General features: G+C 39.7%; 1 protein-coding gene across 6 annotated transcripts in view; it reads right to left on the bottom strand.

Annotated features, from left to right (window-relative positions):
• The window catches only part of kiaa1217.L (KIAA1217 L homeolog), a 253698-nt gene that overhangs the window by 186158 nt on the left and 53395 nt on the right, over positions 1-14145 (bottom strand). The window contains exon 1 of one of the 6 annotated variants that reach the window (XM_041565855.1): positions 1100-1228. The exons of the other annotated variants lie outside the window; for them this stretch is intronic. Within the exon in view, the coding sequence (XP_041421789.1) occupies positions 1100-1166 (67 nt within the window). The 5' untranslated portion in view covers positions 1167-1228. Of the gene's footprint in view, positions 1-1099; positions 1229-14145 lie in introns of those variants that run through there. 6 annotated transcript variants of the gene reach the window in all.

The following is a 14145-nucleotide window of genomic DNA, read 5'->3' on the forward strand; positions in this document are numbered from 1 at the left end:
CAAAACATTTATCCTACGAGTTTCGACCTTAAATCGGTCTTCATCAGGGGCATAGAAAATGAAAATAAAGCAAGCAAAAAAGGCAGTTGTACACACCGCACTGTCCATTGTAATCAAATAATCTAGATTTTGTTAATCGATTTCCTTTTTCTCTGTAATAATAAAACAGTACCTTGTATTTAATCCCAACTAAGATATAATTAATACTTTTTGGAAGCAGAACCAGCCTATTTGGTTTATTTAATGTTTATATGATTTTCTAGTAGACTTAAGGTATGAAGATCCAAATTATGGAAATATCCATCATCCGGAAAACCTCAGGCCCCGAGCATTCTGGATAACAGATCCCATACCTGTACTATCATCAGCCTGACCCCGATACCTGGCTCCTATCCAGTTTCACTGTGGGTTTCTGTGCACCTCAGTGAATATTCCAATTTTATTCTAATCGCCAAACAAAGAATATGAACATTCACTTTTTTTAATTCACCTATAAATCTTACAGCTTCCTCTTGCCAACACGCAGAATAAAGTACCAGCTCTAACTGCAGAAAGGAACTGATATTCTGCTAAAAAAAGGCAACGTAAACCCTTTCATCATCTTGGCAAATGTCTTAGGGTCAGGGGGCACACGCTCAGATTCGGGGAGATTAGTCGTCCGGCGACAAATCTCCTCTTCTTCCGGGCGACTAATGGTTCCGAACTGCCTCCCGCCAGCTGGAATGTAAATCGCCGGCGTGATGGCACTCGGAGCACTTCGTTTTCCGAAGTCGCCCGAAGTTGCCTCACAAGGAAAGATCAGAAAACGAAGCGCTCCGAGTGCCACCCCGCCGGTGATTTACATTCTAGCCGGCGTGAGGCAGTTCGGGGACATTAGTCGCCCCGAAGAAGAGGAGATTTGTCGCCGGGCGACTAATCTCCTTGAATCTGAGCGTGTGCCCTGACCCTTAAAGTCGCAACAGCTCATTCACCCTGTTCCACAACAACAATCTGTCTCTGTCTCCCAGGGAAATTCATAGTATTTGTTTTTTTTTGTCCAATCACACCGCATTATCCTTGCAACCTGATGCCAAATGATGAGGTTAATTGTGTCACTTACGCTTTGTGTGCCTCTTTCTAAAATAATCCAGGCAGTGATCAGCCTCCTGACTTTTAGCCTCTTCCATTGTCCTCAGGAGCAGCTGACAGGGTTTTCAACCAAACTTTCAGCAGTCGTTCAAAACAGTAAAAGCAGGAAGAGATTATGAAGAAATAAACAACATTCCAGAGGCGCCTAATCACATTCCATGAAATGAAGGTCCCTTGCAGCCAGCTTGCCTCAATATACACTGGCTCTGACCGACGGCTGCTGCTGCTGGTATAATCCCCATGCAGATCTCAGTGAGGACTCAACAGGTGATAGGCTTCTCTGTGGCTACAATCTGAGTCTGCATGCTTTCCACTGCTCCGTCAGCCAGCTATAGCTTCAATTACTGCTGTATAATGAATGGGATCATTTCACTGGAGTACACTGTACCATTTACAGCTTGAGCATTAACTATTTGTATGTCAGCTCCACAAACAGAAGGGGTACATTATTAAGTGGCACAGTAATACACTGTTCCCTTGATCCACTGCCAGGCTGAAGCTGGCATGAAGAAGATGAATTTATAGGCATTTCATTTAATGCCTTTCAACACATTTTAACTGGCAGTATATGTAAAGGAGGGGGTGATATAAAACAGGTGACTCCCCCCTGGAGCAATACCTATTTAATATAAACTAATTATAAAGATACAAAATAGTAAAGTTTAATGATTTGACGCACTTCACAGGTTTCTGCGTTGCATTTGCCTATTTATAAACAGCGCCAATTCTTGCCTAAGGGCCGCCTGAGGCGGCTCCTGCAATGCCGCCCCCCCCTCGCCGACTTACCTGTCGGGAGGGGAGGCAGGAACACTAATGCGAGAGAGCGCAATTGCGCTCTCTCGCATTAGTAAAGCCGAATTTCCGGTTAAAAAAAACGGAAATTCGGCTCTTAAAGGTACCAGGAGCGGCTTTTTGCCGCCCCTGGAAACCTCTACGACGTTGCCGCCTGAGGCGAGCGTCTCAGCTCGCCTCATTGGCGGCGCGCCCCTGTTTATAAAGCTTAAAATGATTTCCAGTGAAGTCAAAGTTGCCGAGGGCGCGCGTGCGTGTTCGTGCACAAAGCACTTCGACTTCACAGAACACACCCACTTTTCAATGTGGTAACACTTGCTAGACTAGGGGAAGGCTGCAAATAAGGTAAGTGCCTGGCGTCCGCAAGCTTTGCGCCCTAGGCACGTGCCTCTTGTGCCTACCCCTAGTTCCGGCCAACTATTACAAGTATAGGACCTGTTATCTAGAATGCTCAGAGCCTGTGGGTTTCCAGATAACAGATCTTTCCGTAATTTGAAACTTCATACCTTAAGTCCTGTCTCTTTAGTTCTTAGAACAAATCCTATTTTATAGATTCAGGGTTGTGACAGCATAAAGGCTTCCAAAAGTGGGACTCAGGGCAACATTGACTTATAATGGTCCTATTATATACAGTATGGGATCTGTTATCCAGAATGCTCGGGATCTGGGGATCTTTCCGTAATTGGAAACTTCATACCTTAAAGGAACTGTAACACCAAAAAATTAAAGTGTTTTAAAGTAATCATAATCTCATGTAGTGTTGCCCTGCACTGGTAATACTGATGTGTTTGCTTCAGAAACACTACTATTGTTTATATAAAGAAGCTGCTGTTTAGCAATGGCGGAAATTGAAAAAAGTCTATATGGCACAGGTTAAATAGTGGATAACAGATAACAACGTTATGTTCTACAGAGCTTATCTGCTGTGTAACCTGAGCCTTTTCTCCTTTGAATGGCTGCCCCCATTGCTACACAGCAGCTTATTTATATAAACAATAGTAGTGTTTCTGACGCAAACACAGCAGTTTTACCAGTGCAGGGCAACACTGCATTATATTTGTATTACTTTAAAACACTCATTTTTTGATGTCACTGTTCCTTTTAGTCTACTAGAAAATCATGTTATCATTCAATAAACCCAATAGGCTGGTTTTGCTTCCAATAAGGATTAATTGGATCTGAGTTGGGAACAAGTACAACATACTGTTTTATTATTATAGAGAAAAAGGGAATCAATTTTTAGAATTTGAATTATTTGGATAAAATGGAGTCTATGGTAGATGGCTTTTCTATAATCCAGAGCTTTTTGTATAACAGGTTTCTGGATAACCAATCCCATACCTGTATAGGAGTTACATATTCTTATATTGGAAATATTCTTATATTAGAAATAAGAAATGTACCATGGGAAGTTAACCTAGGCTGGGGGCTACTAGGGGGCTACCAGGAGCTCCTCTCTGCTCTGGCAAGCCAGTCCGACCCTGTACATGCCCATACTAGAAGGAAAGTGTGCTGTTTGATTCTAAAGGGTTACACCAAATAAATCAAGTACTATATATTTTACCTTGAAGCAAACAGAGAGTGGTCGAAGGAAAGATAATAGGTGGTATTCATCCTGACAATTGGGTAAATGCATGAGTAAGCCCTGAACATAAACCCTATTGTTTAAGAAACGAGGAAAGGGAAGAGCTTGGTCTCATGAGTCTTAAAATTTGGGGAGACGTGTGAAAAGTGCGTGCTTGGGCATGCAACTCCCTGCAATTTCTCTATGTATCACACTTTGGTTGTAAGCTCTGTGGGCAGCTCTGAGTGTACCTGAAATCACTTACAATTAGTAGAGCTATTTCAGAATTACTAAAAGAACCCAGATATTGAGCAGTACAACTCTGATCCCACCACTGACACCGCTCCTTCACGAGAAACGCTATTTTTAGACAACTCAGTAATGCAGACGCATATAGGAATTCCCATTGGTGTCAGCATTATGGAGGCACAAGTCTTGCTGTGTTAATAAAATTACATAAAGGGAAAGTAGTAAAAGCTTGATTCAGAATAATGGGCAGCCTTGTTGTATTAGGTTTAGCATTCTGTTGTGCATCCCTATGAACACATCCAGTATTCTTTTTATACACGAAAATAGGGCAACTTACTGCTACCATTTAGTGATGGGTAAATTTGGGCCATTCGCGAAATGGTGAAAAATTCACTAAATGGCATTGTCGTCTCATTTTTGATGCCGGCGACCGTTTTAGCACGCATTCGCCGGCGTAAAAAAAAATGGACGCTGGCGTAAAAAAAAAAAACGGACGCCGGCATCAAAAAAACAGACGCCAGTGTCAAATTTTTTTGACACTGGAGAATTTTCGCAACGGTTTTGCGAATTTATTCGCCACGAATTTGCGCCTGTCGAATAAATTCGCCCATCACTACTAGCATTGTAAAACTTATAGCAGAGGTTTCCTGGGCTTGCCCCTAGGAAATGCAGAGAAGTGGCTGAAGGGCAAAGCTTAAAGGGGTTGTTCACCTTTATTTTAAGTATGTTATAGAATGGTTAATAATAATAATAAAAAAAACTTTTCAATTGATCTTCATTATTTTTTTTATATATCATTTATATTATTTATCTACTTCTTCTGACTCTTTTCGGTTTTCAAATGGGGCGGTCACTGACCCCATCTAAAAGAAAATAAATGCTCTGTAAGGCTACACATTTATTGTTATTGCTACTTTTTATTTCTCATCTTTCTATTCAGGCCTCTCCTATTTATATTTCAGTCCTTATTCAAATCAATGCATGGTTATGCTAGGGTAATTTGGTCCCTACAAACCGGATTGCTGAAAACTGGAGATCTGCTGAATACAAAGCTAAATAACTCAAAACCACAATTAATAAACAATTTAAACCAAGGGCATATCCCCCTTTAAAGGATAGTTGGAGGAGATTTAGAAAGAATTCCTGAAGCTCATGGACATGTATCTAGGAAGTGTATATCTGGGATGTGCAAATACAAATCCTTGGTTCTTAGAACAAATCATATTTTATAGATTCAGGGTTATAACAGTATAAAGGCTTCCAAAAGTGAGAAGCAGGGTAAAATTGACTTACTATGGTCCCATTATATATACAGGTATGCAATGCAACCTGTTATCCAGAATGCTCAGGACCTGGGGTTTTGATTAATCTGTATTTCCATACCTTAAGTCTACTAAAAAATCACGTGAACATTAAATAAAACCAAAATGCTGGTTTTGCCTCTCATAAAGATTAATTATATCTTAGTTGGGATCAAGTACAATTTACTGTTTTATTATTACAGAGAAAAAGGAAATCATTTTTAAAAATTTGGATTATTTGCTCATAATGGAGCCTATGGCAAACGGCCTTGTCATTTGGAGCTATCTGGATAAAGGGTTTCCGATACCTGTATATAGTTCTATAAATTAAAACTGTTCAATCTATGGCCTTTCAGCTGTTGTTGAGTACAACTGTGAATATACCTGCCGTCTCAGTAATGGCACGCACAGCGAAATGTTTAGAAATATGTAAGTTATATAGAATGTCACAAATCACAGTGATTCATACAGAATTCTAATTTATCTTCTGCTATCACTTGTGGGCACTTTTATATCCTTGATTGGCAGCGGTTAGTCTTGTCAGCAGGAAACTGCGGCTCATTATTAATATCCTGCTATTTTGTCACATATAATATATATACTTATCTATTGCTTACAATACCGGCAGTAAAGCCTGTTCCAGCAGCTGTTGTGGGCTATCCTCTTTCCTCTCGGTTTTTAATAGGTTTCTAATAGCCATTAAGGGTTTGCTCCTCTGGCTCAAGGTGACTGCTGGCAGAGCTGCATGGAAAATCCCCTCCATGATCAAATAACTGCTGGGATAAAAACTGTCTGCTTGCCTCTTGGGTTGAGATCACTTGCTGGCACTAGAAAGGTATTTTACTATGACTGAAATAGCAATTGCCATTCAATACAATAACATGGTACAGTCCAAGTAACGGAGAATTGCAGTGGATATTTTGTTCTAAAAGAACTGAATGCAACGGGAAGCTGGGCCTCGTCATAATTTCACCTTTCAATGTCAGCACTTAATTGTTAATTGTAAAGGTGCTGCCCTAGTATACTAGCCTAAGAGCTAGTGCTATTTATGGTGATATTTAGGGCCATTTGATATCCAAGGCACACTTTAAACCCCAGATTGAAGGTGTGGACTGGTACAATCTGGGGTGAACATGCATGTGCTCCTAGATATTCTTGGAACTATAGATAATGACTTACACAGCTATAGGAACTGTCATCCAGAATGCTCAGGACCTGGGGTTTTCAAGATAAGGGATCTTTCAGTAATTTTGATCTCCATACATTAGGGGGTTATTTATTGAACCTCAAATTTTTATGGGCAAGGTTTTTTGGTAGTGGAAAAAAACCTCGAGATGTATTATACCCCGAAGCTGCATGAAGTCCAAATCCGAAAATTCTGCCATCTCAAACCTGTCAAGGTCGTGAAGAAGTCAATGGGCGGGTGGACCTTTTACAATTTGAAGATACCGTGATCTACACTGGGTTTTGTCCTATAATAGAAAAAAATAGGGTTTTTCGGACTATAATCTGAAAAAATCAAGCGATTTGGGCATCAAGTCCGCAAAAATAGTTGGGATCAAGTACAAGGTACTGTCTTATTACTACAGTGAAAAAGGAAATCAGTTTTAAAAATGTTTATTATTTGCTTAAAATAGAGTCTGTGGGAGATGGCCATCTGGGTTTCCAGATAACAGATCCCATACCCTCACCACATTATTTTCCTTATCGGTACACTTGTCACTAGAGAAAAGGGTCTCTTACTAGAGGTTGAATGGTTCAAGGGGGTCCTTAGTAAAAATCTGGATCTTCAAGGGGGGCTTGAACAAAAAAAAAAGTTTGACAACAGCTGAAGTAATGTCATTTTACTATACTTATAAGAGGACCAGGTCCCTTTTAACCAACATTTGCCCTATAGTCCAAGCCCCCCTTGGAGGTCCCACCATTAGTCAGGGGTCTTCCATTAGCTCATTACAGGTATATCAGTTATTAAGAACACACAAAGAAAACTGTGGCTCTATCCAACAGTGAAACGATTGCTGAGTAAAGAAAATCAGTAGCCCAGGCTTGTTAATCTCTGAGCGGTAAGTTAAATATGAACCAGCAAGTGAAAACAAAAGCTCACCCAATGCAAAGCTTGACCTGGGTGTAGGTACCCCGGGTACGTTACTCACGGGCACAGCATACTTAGCAAAATAAATCAGGCACAGTGAAAAGAATTCACACTCATCAACAGCTGTACAAAACGGATATAATCTTGACCCAGAGCCAGATTCTATAAACAGCTAAACCAAACCACAGCAGAAAACACAAGTGAAAGGACCCTCCACGTACAACAGATGGAGTCCTTAATTCTCAAAGATGGTAGAAGCTCCATAAAGTATCCTGCAATTGAGAGTGCAAATCACAGAGTCTATAGTAATAAGTCAAATCAACTGGACTACATGATGTTTTTAAGAGAAAAAATACAGCAGGTCCAGTTGATTTGACTTAATACTATGGACTCTGTGATATCATGATAGATATACCATGACCTGGATGAACCTTCACAGAGATATCACAGAGTTTCTAAAACAAAGCAATTTGTTCCAATGTTCCTTAGAGGTACAAGGTAAAAGATTACACCTTAGTAAAAGTAAAGAAAAAAAAGTAAAGAAAATGTTCCTTCAAGAGAAAAATATATAGGGTGGCTTTTCCCTTTATTATATTGCGGTAGTCAAATAAATTGATGATTTTTGGGAGGAAAAACACATTAGTAGGTCTGCAGCTACCGTACACAAGATTCTCAAATGGCATTTTTATCCTCGGCAAAAGTAAATAGGTGATCAATCGCATGCACTGTGTCTATTACTGGGTTCAATGGGCTGAATTTTGTATGTACTCAAGTGATCAAAGGTAGAACATCTCTTTGAATTATAAATGTACAAAGTCGGAATAATGACAGACAGCTATAATGAAGCTCTCATCAGCTCCGTGCAGAGGTGAGATGATTGTGGCAAGTTTAAAGCCTCATTTCCAGAAGAGACTAATGAGGACCTTTCATGATTACTATTTTCATATTTGTGCAATGAGATAGGAGAGCACAGAATGCTAAACAGTGTCCTCGGACTCCATTCCCAGGCAACATGAGCATGGAAACAACTCTCAAGTCCTGAATTTAGTATGAAATGATTACATTTTGCAATATATTCAGCACTAAATTCTTTTTTCCCCTCCATGGTAAGTATACCTGTCCAGGGAATTTTAACATGAACTTATTTATATATTTTTTATATTTCTTATGCTTTATTGGAATAACTTTTGTCAACTCCCATCTTTTTTCTCCCTATCAAGCTTGTATGGTAGGATTAGAACAGAAAATGCTACCTGCTGATTGCAAGCTTTGTTACTCAACCTAGAGCAAATGTTACACCCCCTTTATATTTTATGTATTGTGCTATATGCATGGTATGGGTTAAAATTAGGGTTGCCACCTGGTCTGTATTTTACCGGCCTGGTCGGTAAAAATGATGGTTGATCTTAATGTTATTGATAGAGAAAAATTACAAATATATAGGCCGATATTTTTTTCCAGAAAAGGTGGCAACCCTAGTCACAATCTGACTTTGTTTGTACTTAGCACACCGCCTTCTTGTATTGATTTACTGCAGGTCTCTCCACTCTGTTCTGAGAGCCCACAGACCTGAGGCTGCATTAGGTAGTGCTGCATTCAAAAGGGCAGAAGGGGGGAGTCATATAGGCGTCCCCCTCTCACCCCCCACCCACAATTCGGTAGCGAAAGAGACCATCGCTAGTACAGTTTCGCGCCCTATCGCCAGGCACATTTTTGCTCAGGTAAACGGTCGTTACTCTGCAAATTCACTAAACTTCTCAGATTTCCATAATGTTACCTCTTCCGCCAGAGTTTCCTTGACCACCTTAGAAGACCTGGCGAATTGATAAGTGGCCACTTCAAGCATTTGCACCAACATATTTAATAAATATATACGACCTATATGTACCAGCCCTATTCAAATTGACTTAGGTGTAAGAGTACTAACGAAGCTTTGTTAGGCAGAATTGAATGCTCACGCTGACGAATTAACAGGTGTTTGCCTGTTGAGACGCAACTTCGCATTTTAGTGAATTGGAGTAGTGGTAAGAAATTTAATCTTGGCAATGTGGCGCAAAGTGTGGTGGAGCGTTCACTGGCAAAAATTTGCCCGATAGTGAATTTGCCCCAATGATTGAGTACACAAGGAAATAAGAGCACATGTATCCTAAGTTCTGAATCATACTGATATTTTTCAAAGCCACTCGTCATAAATTCAAATTCAAATGCAACAGCTGGCAAAGCAAGTGTATGGGTCCAAAGTGTAGTTCTGACCAGGGTAAAATTTGCAAATGGAGTTTTGCAGAACATGCTGCCTCTACACTATGTTTTTTTTTTGGTTCAGAGAGGTTTAGTTGTTATAAAAAAACTATGTGAAAATTTGGAAAATTTGTAACTTTCGTTACATGATTCATTTTAATTCAGCTTCTTATGAAATATAAAGTCTGTAAGACATAACCCAACCACTTGTAATACACATATAAAAGTGAACTCCAGCCAGTATATGTAAAATATATAATAGGATGGGACCTGTTATCCAGAATGCTCGGGTCTGTCCGTAATTTGGATCTAGGAAAATCATGTAAACATTAAATAAACCCAATAGGCTGGTTTTGCTTCCAATAAGGATTAATTATATCTTAGTTTGGATCAATTACAAGCTACTGTTTTATTATTTATTATTATAGAGATAAAGAATATAATTTTTAAAAATGTGGATTATAAAATGGAGTCCTTTCCATAATTCTGAGCTTTCTGAATAATGGGTTTCCAGATATCCAGAGATCCCATATCTGTACTCTTACTACTTGGCTAGATAGACATGTGTCATGAACTGTCGCACCAGTCTTACTATACAGGTATGGGATGTGTTATCTGAAAATCCATTATCCAGAAAGTTTCAAATTAACAGAAGGCTATCTCCCATAGACTCCGTTTTAATCAATTAATTACACAGTACCATGTATGTTATCCCAGCTAAGATATAATTAACCCTTATTGGAGGCAAAACCAGCCTCTTGAGTTTAATTAATGTTTTAATGATTTTCTAGTAGACTTAAGGTATGAAGACCCAAATTATGGAAAGATCCATTTTTTCCGAAAAACCTGAGGTCTTGAGCATTCTGAATAACAGGTCCCATACCTGTATCATCAGCTATCAAAAGTAAATCCTTTTTCTTGCAGCTCATTTGGCAGCAAGTGTAGCAATGTATCTCCAAAATACGGAACATTTAGAATTACCTGAATTTGTCAAAGTAATGTTTTAATGGGAAAAAGCACAAAGCTTGAAGTAAGTGATTCAATTCTTTGCTACCTGGCGTGGCAATGGGCTGGCAAACACACTCATAATTATTAGCATGTTACAGCATGGATAAATGATTAAACATCGTTCTACTGACAACATTGCATCTATTAGAGACGGAGTTATTAGCCGAACTTCCAATTCTGATTAATGCCACATGCCCTTCCAGGTATAAAGTGACAGAAGTAGTGATGGGCGAATTTGCGTTGGTTTGCGTTGGTTTCCTGCAAAATTTGCGAAACAGCGGGAAAATTTGCGAAACAGTGCCAGTCTTGTTTTTGACACCGGCGCCCGATTCTGAAAATTGTTTTTGACGCCGGCGAATTTTTTCCGAAAATTTTCGCGGGCGTTTCGCGAATTTATTTGCTGTCGGCGAATCATGCGAATTCGCGCCTGGCGAATAAATTCGCCCATCACTAGACAGAAGCTAATGGCTTCAACACAGGCACCAGGTGAACAGAACTGCAAAACTATAGGTAACCTAAATGATGCTCTGAAAGAAGAAAATATCTGGAGCATTCACAAGTCGGTAATGATTCATTCTAGTGTTCCCCAAATAATTGGCCACAGGGGTGTTACCGTTCTACTAGCATGTTGGTTTTTAAGTTACATTTTGCTTCACATTATTAAATATAAATAAGTCTGTCCGTGCAGAATAACCTTTCCCTAAATATAAGATACTTGTAATGAAGGATGTAAACCCAACTTACAGAGTATATAGTCCTTCTAATACTATTCTTGTGCCATCAGTTGAATCACAGATATTCTGGAAGTGATAAATAGCTCCTGCATAATATTGCAAAACTGAGGGTTCATTGAGAGATGTTGTGGAAGCCTGCGCATAGCATGGAACTGTATAATTATGTGCATGTTTAGCATTCCTGTGTGACTTACTACCCTGCATTTATATATAATACACATTCTTCTCCTGGGCCCCAGCCTTTAGCTTATTTTAGTAGAAATGCCCAAATGATCTGGTTTAAACCTTTTATTGTGTTTTTAAATAAGAAAGGAGATTATAGAACTTGAAAAAAAAGTTGCATTGGCAAACAACTAAATGTTTCACTCACCAGATCTTCAAAAAATGCAGTGCTGCCGGGCCCCCCTTCATGCCCGGGCCCGGTACACTTGTCCCCCCTGTCCCCCCCTGGTGGCGGCCCTGGATCTGACACATGGGTTCTAGTGCAGTGAATCGTACCTTTTTGTCAACTGCTAAGGTGGCCATACATTTGGAAATCCGGTCATTAGGAGAAGTTGCCAAACAAGCAGATCTTGCATTGATATGCCCACCTTGAGTGGATGATATAGGGGGTGATGCGATTGTGGGCCCTAGGGCCCAACGATTGGATCAAAAGGCCAGGAATGTAGGTGGTGGGATTGAGGACAGCATCAACGAACCGGTGTGGTCTTCGATCCGATGGAAATTTTAAGCCTGCCCAATAACGATTGGCCAGATAACGATCGCTGAAGCCCATTGGAGGGCCCCATATACTGGCTTAAGCTTAAGCTTTATCCCTGTGTATGGCCACCTTTAGACAACAACCATCCAATTGGCTGATGAGTTATTAGAAATTGTTCAAACTTTGTACCCTTTATTACATCACCCACAAAGGTGCATAATGCTTCAGGGGGATACAATGTATACGTGATGCTTAGTGTTTTCTTTTGAAGATTTGAAGATAAGGGCAATGTGTCTCCCTTAGAGACATATCTATTTAGCAGATGCAAAGACTTGGAAAGTATTCCATTCTCTCCATCAGAATTTCCTGTACAGCTCCAGATTTCGAATCTCCACTTAAACGGTAAACAGGGCTATAAAAAGCTATAGGAAAGGCTAAAGTCCAAACTCAAAATAAGTTACAGGAAGCCTCCTAATGTACTTTTCAAACAAAGGACGGAACCTAAATAAATGAATTAATGGAGTCATTTACATCATTCCAGTTAGCAGAATACAGGCAGCCCTGCCAAATATCAACTAAGCATTCACTTGCAAAAGGAGAAGCTCATTGCTTAAACAGATAAGCCCAACTGCCAGATTTCATTTGACTCAATGCCAGAAAGAGCCCTTAAACATTTGGCGAGAAGCTGGGTTTTTTGGGTGCCGCAAAAAGACGCTGAGCCTTTTCCTCTTAAAGGATTCACGGTGCCTGGCGTCTCAGCATTTTTCAGGGCTAATGACTTACAAACAACAGAACATGTTTTGTCTGTAATTGTATTTGCCAGTAGCATAACATTTAATGGAAGTTAAGGAGCCATTAGGCTATCTGCTCTGCCAATTCCGTGTCTAATTAAAAGAAGTTTAAAGTTTATTAATTCTTTTGTTTGTTGCATGTCTGTAACAAGTCTTTCCCTTGCTGTTTCGTTCTCTATAAAGACTCTCAGGAGCCTGTTCCATACGGTTACCATAAAGCATGAGTCCTGCATTATCCTGCATTATACTTCATTATCCTGCATTATACTTCATTATCCTGCATTGTACTGCAACCAGCAGCTCTGCATTGGTTACATAACTGTAGCTATTACTACTGTGGCCCTTGGAAATTATTATAGGACCAGATTTCCTAATTTGCTAAACAAGAGAGATCCAAGTTCTTTATGCCTTAAGTCTATTAGAAAATCACGTAAACATTAAATAAACCCAATAGGCTGGTTTTGCTTCCAATAAGGATTAATTATATCTGAGTTTGGATCAAGTACAAGCTACTGTTTTTTTTATTACAGAGAAAAAGGAAATAATTTCAGGAAATATGCATTATTTGATTTTAATGGAGTCTATTCGGCAAATTCAGTAAAGGGCGAGTTTTTGCCTCGGAAGGCTTCGCCACACATCGTGCCACTTCGCCAGACGTTAATTCACAGTGTATAGGCTAATTCATCAAAATGCAAAGTTACGTCTTGGCAGCCGAACGCTGGCGAAGTTTCGCTAGCATAAATTCGTCAGCGCACGCATTTTATAGCAAAGGTTCGCTAACGTTCATTTCTGCCTAGCGAAACTTCATTAGTACACTTACGCTATAATGCCCAAATACTGATCTATCTAGCAGTCTTTATCCCTCCACTGTGGTTTACTAAGAAATTTCTGTTGAGTCAGCAAACAATACAGGTAAAGCACGGTTCTACTTAAAGGAACATTAACACCAAAAAATTAAAGTGTTTTAAAGGAATGACAATATAATGTAGTGTTGCCCTGCACTGGTACAACTGGTGTTTTTTGCTTCAGAAAGACTACTATAGTTCATATATATAAGCTGCTGTGTAGCCATGGGGGCAGCCATTCAAGCACAGGATACACAGTAGATAACAGATTGCACACTACAGAGCATATCTGTTATCTGCTGTGTAACCTGTGCCTATTCTCCCGTTTCAGCTTTGAATGGTTGCCCCTATGGCTACACAGCAGCTTGTTTATATAAACTATAGTAGTGCTTCTAAAGCAAAAGCACCAGTTGTACCAGTGCAGTGCACCAGTACATTATATTTTCATTACTTTAAGACACTTTCATTTGTTGGCGTTACTGTTCCTTTAATCAAACAGACAGAATTCAAACTCTCTGAAAGTGTATCCAAAGTGCCCTACATGGTCATGGTCTTTCACACTGACTCCACATCTAACTACTGTGTCTAGGGTTGCCACATGGCCGGTATTTTACCGGCCTGGCCGGTAAAAATGATGGTTGATCCCAATGTTATTATTAGGGAAAAAATACATAGGAAGACCGGTATTTTTTTCTAGAAAAGG

The sequence above is a fragment of the Xenopus laevis genome, chromosome 6L, assembly GCF_017654675.1.
Source record: "Xenopus laevis strain J_2021 chromosome 6L, Xenopus_laevis_v10.1, whole genome shotgun sequence".
Taxonomy (NCBI): Eukaryota; Metazoa; Chordata; class Amphibia; order Anura; family Pipidae; genus Xenopus; species Xenopus laevis.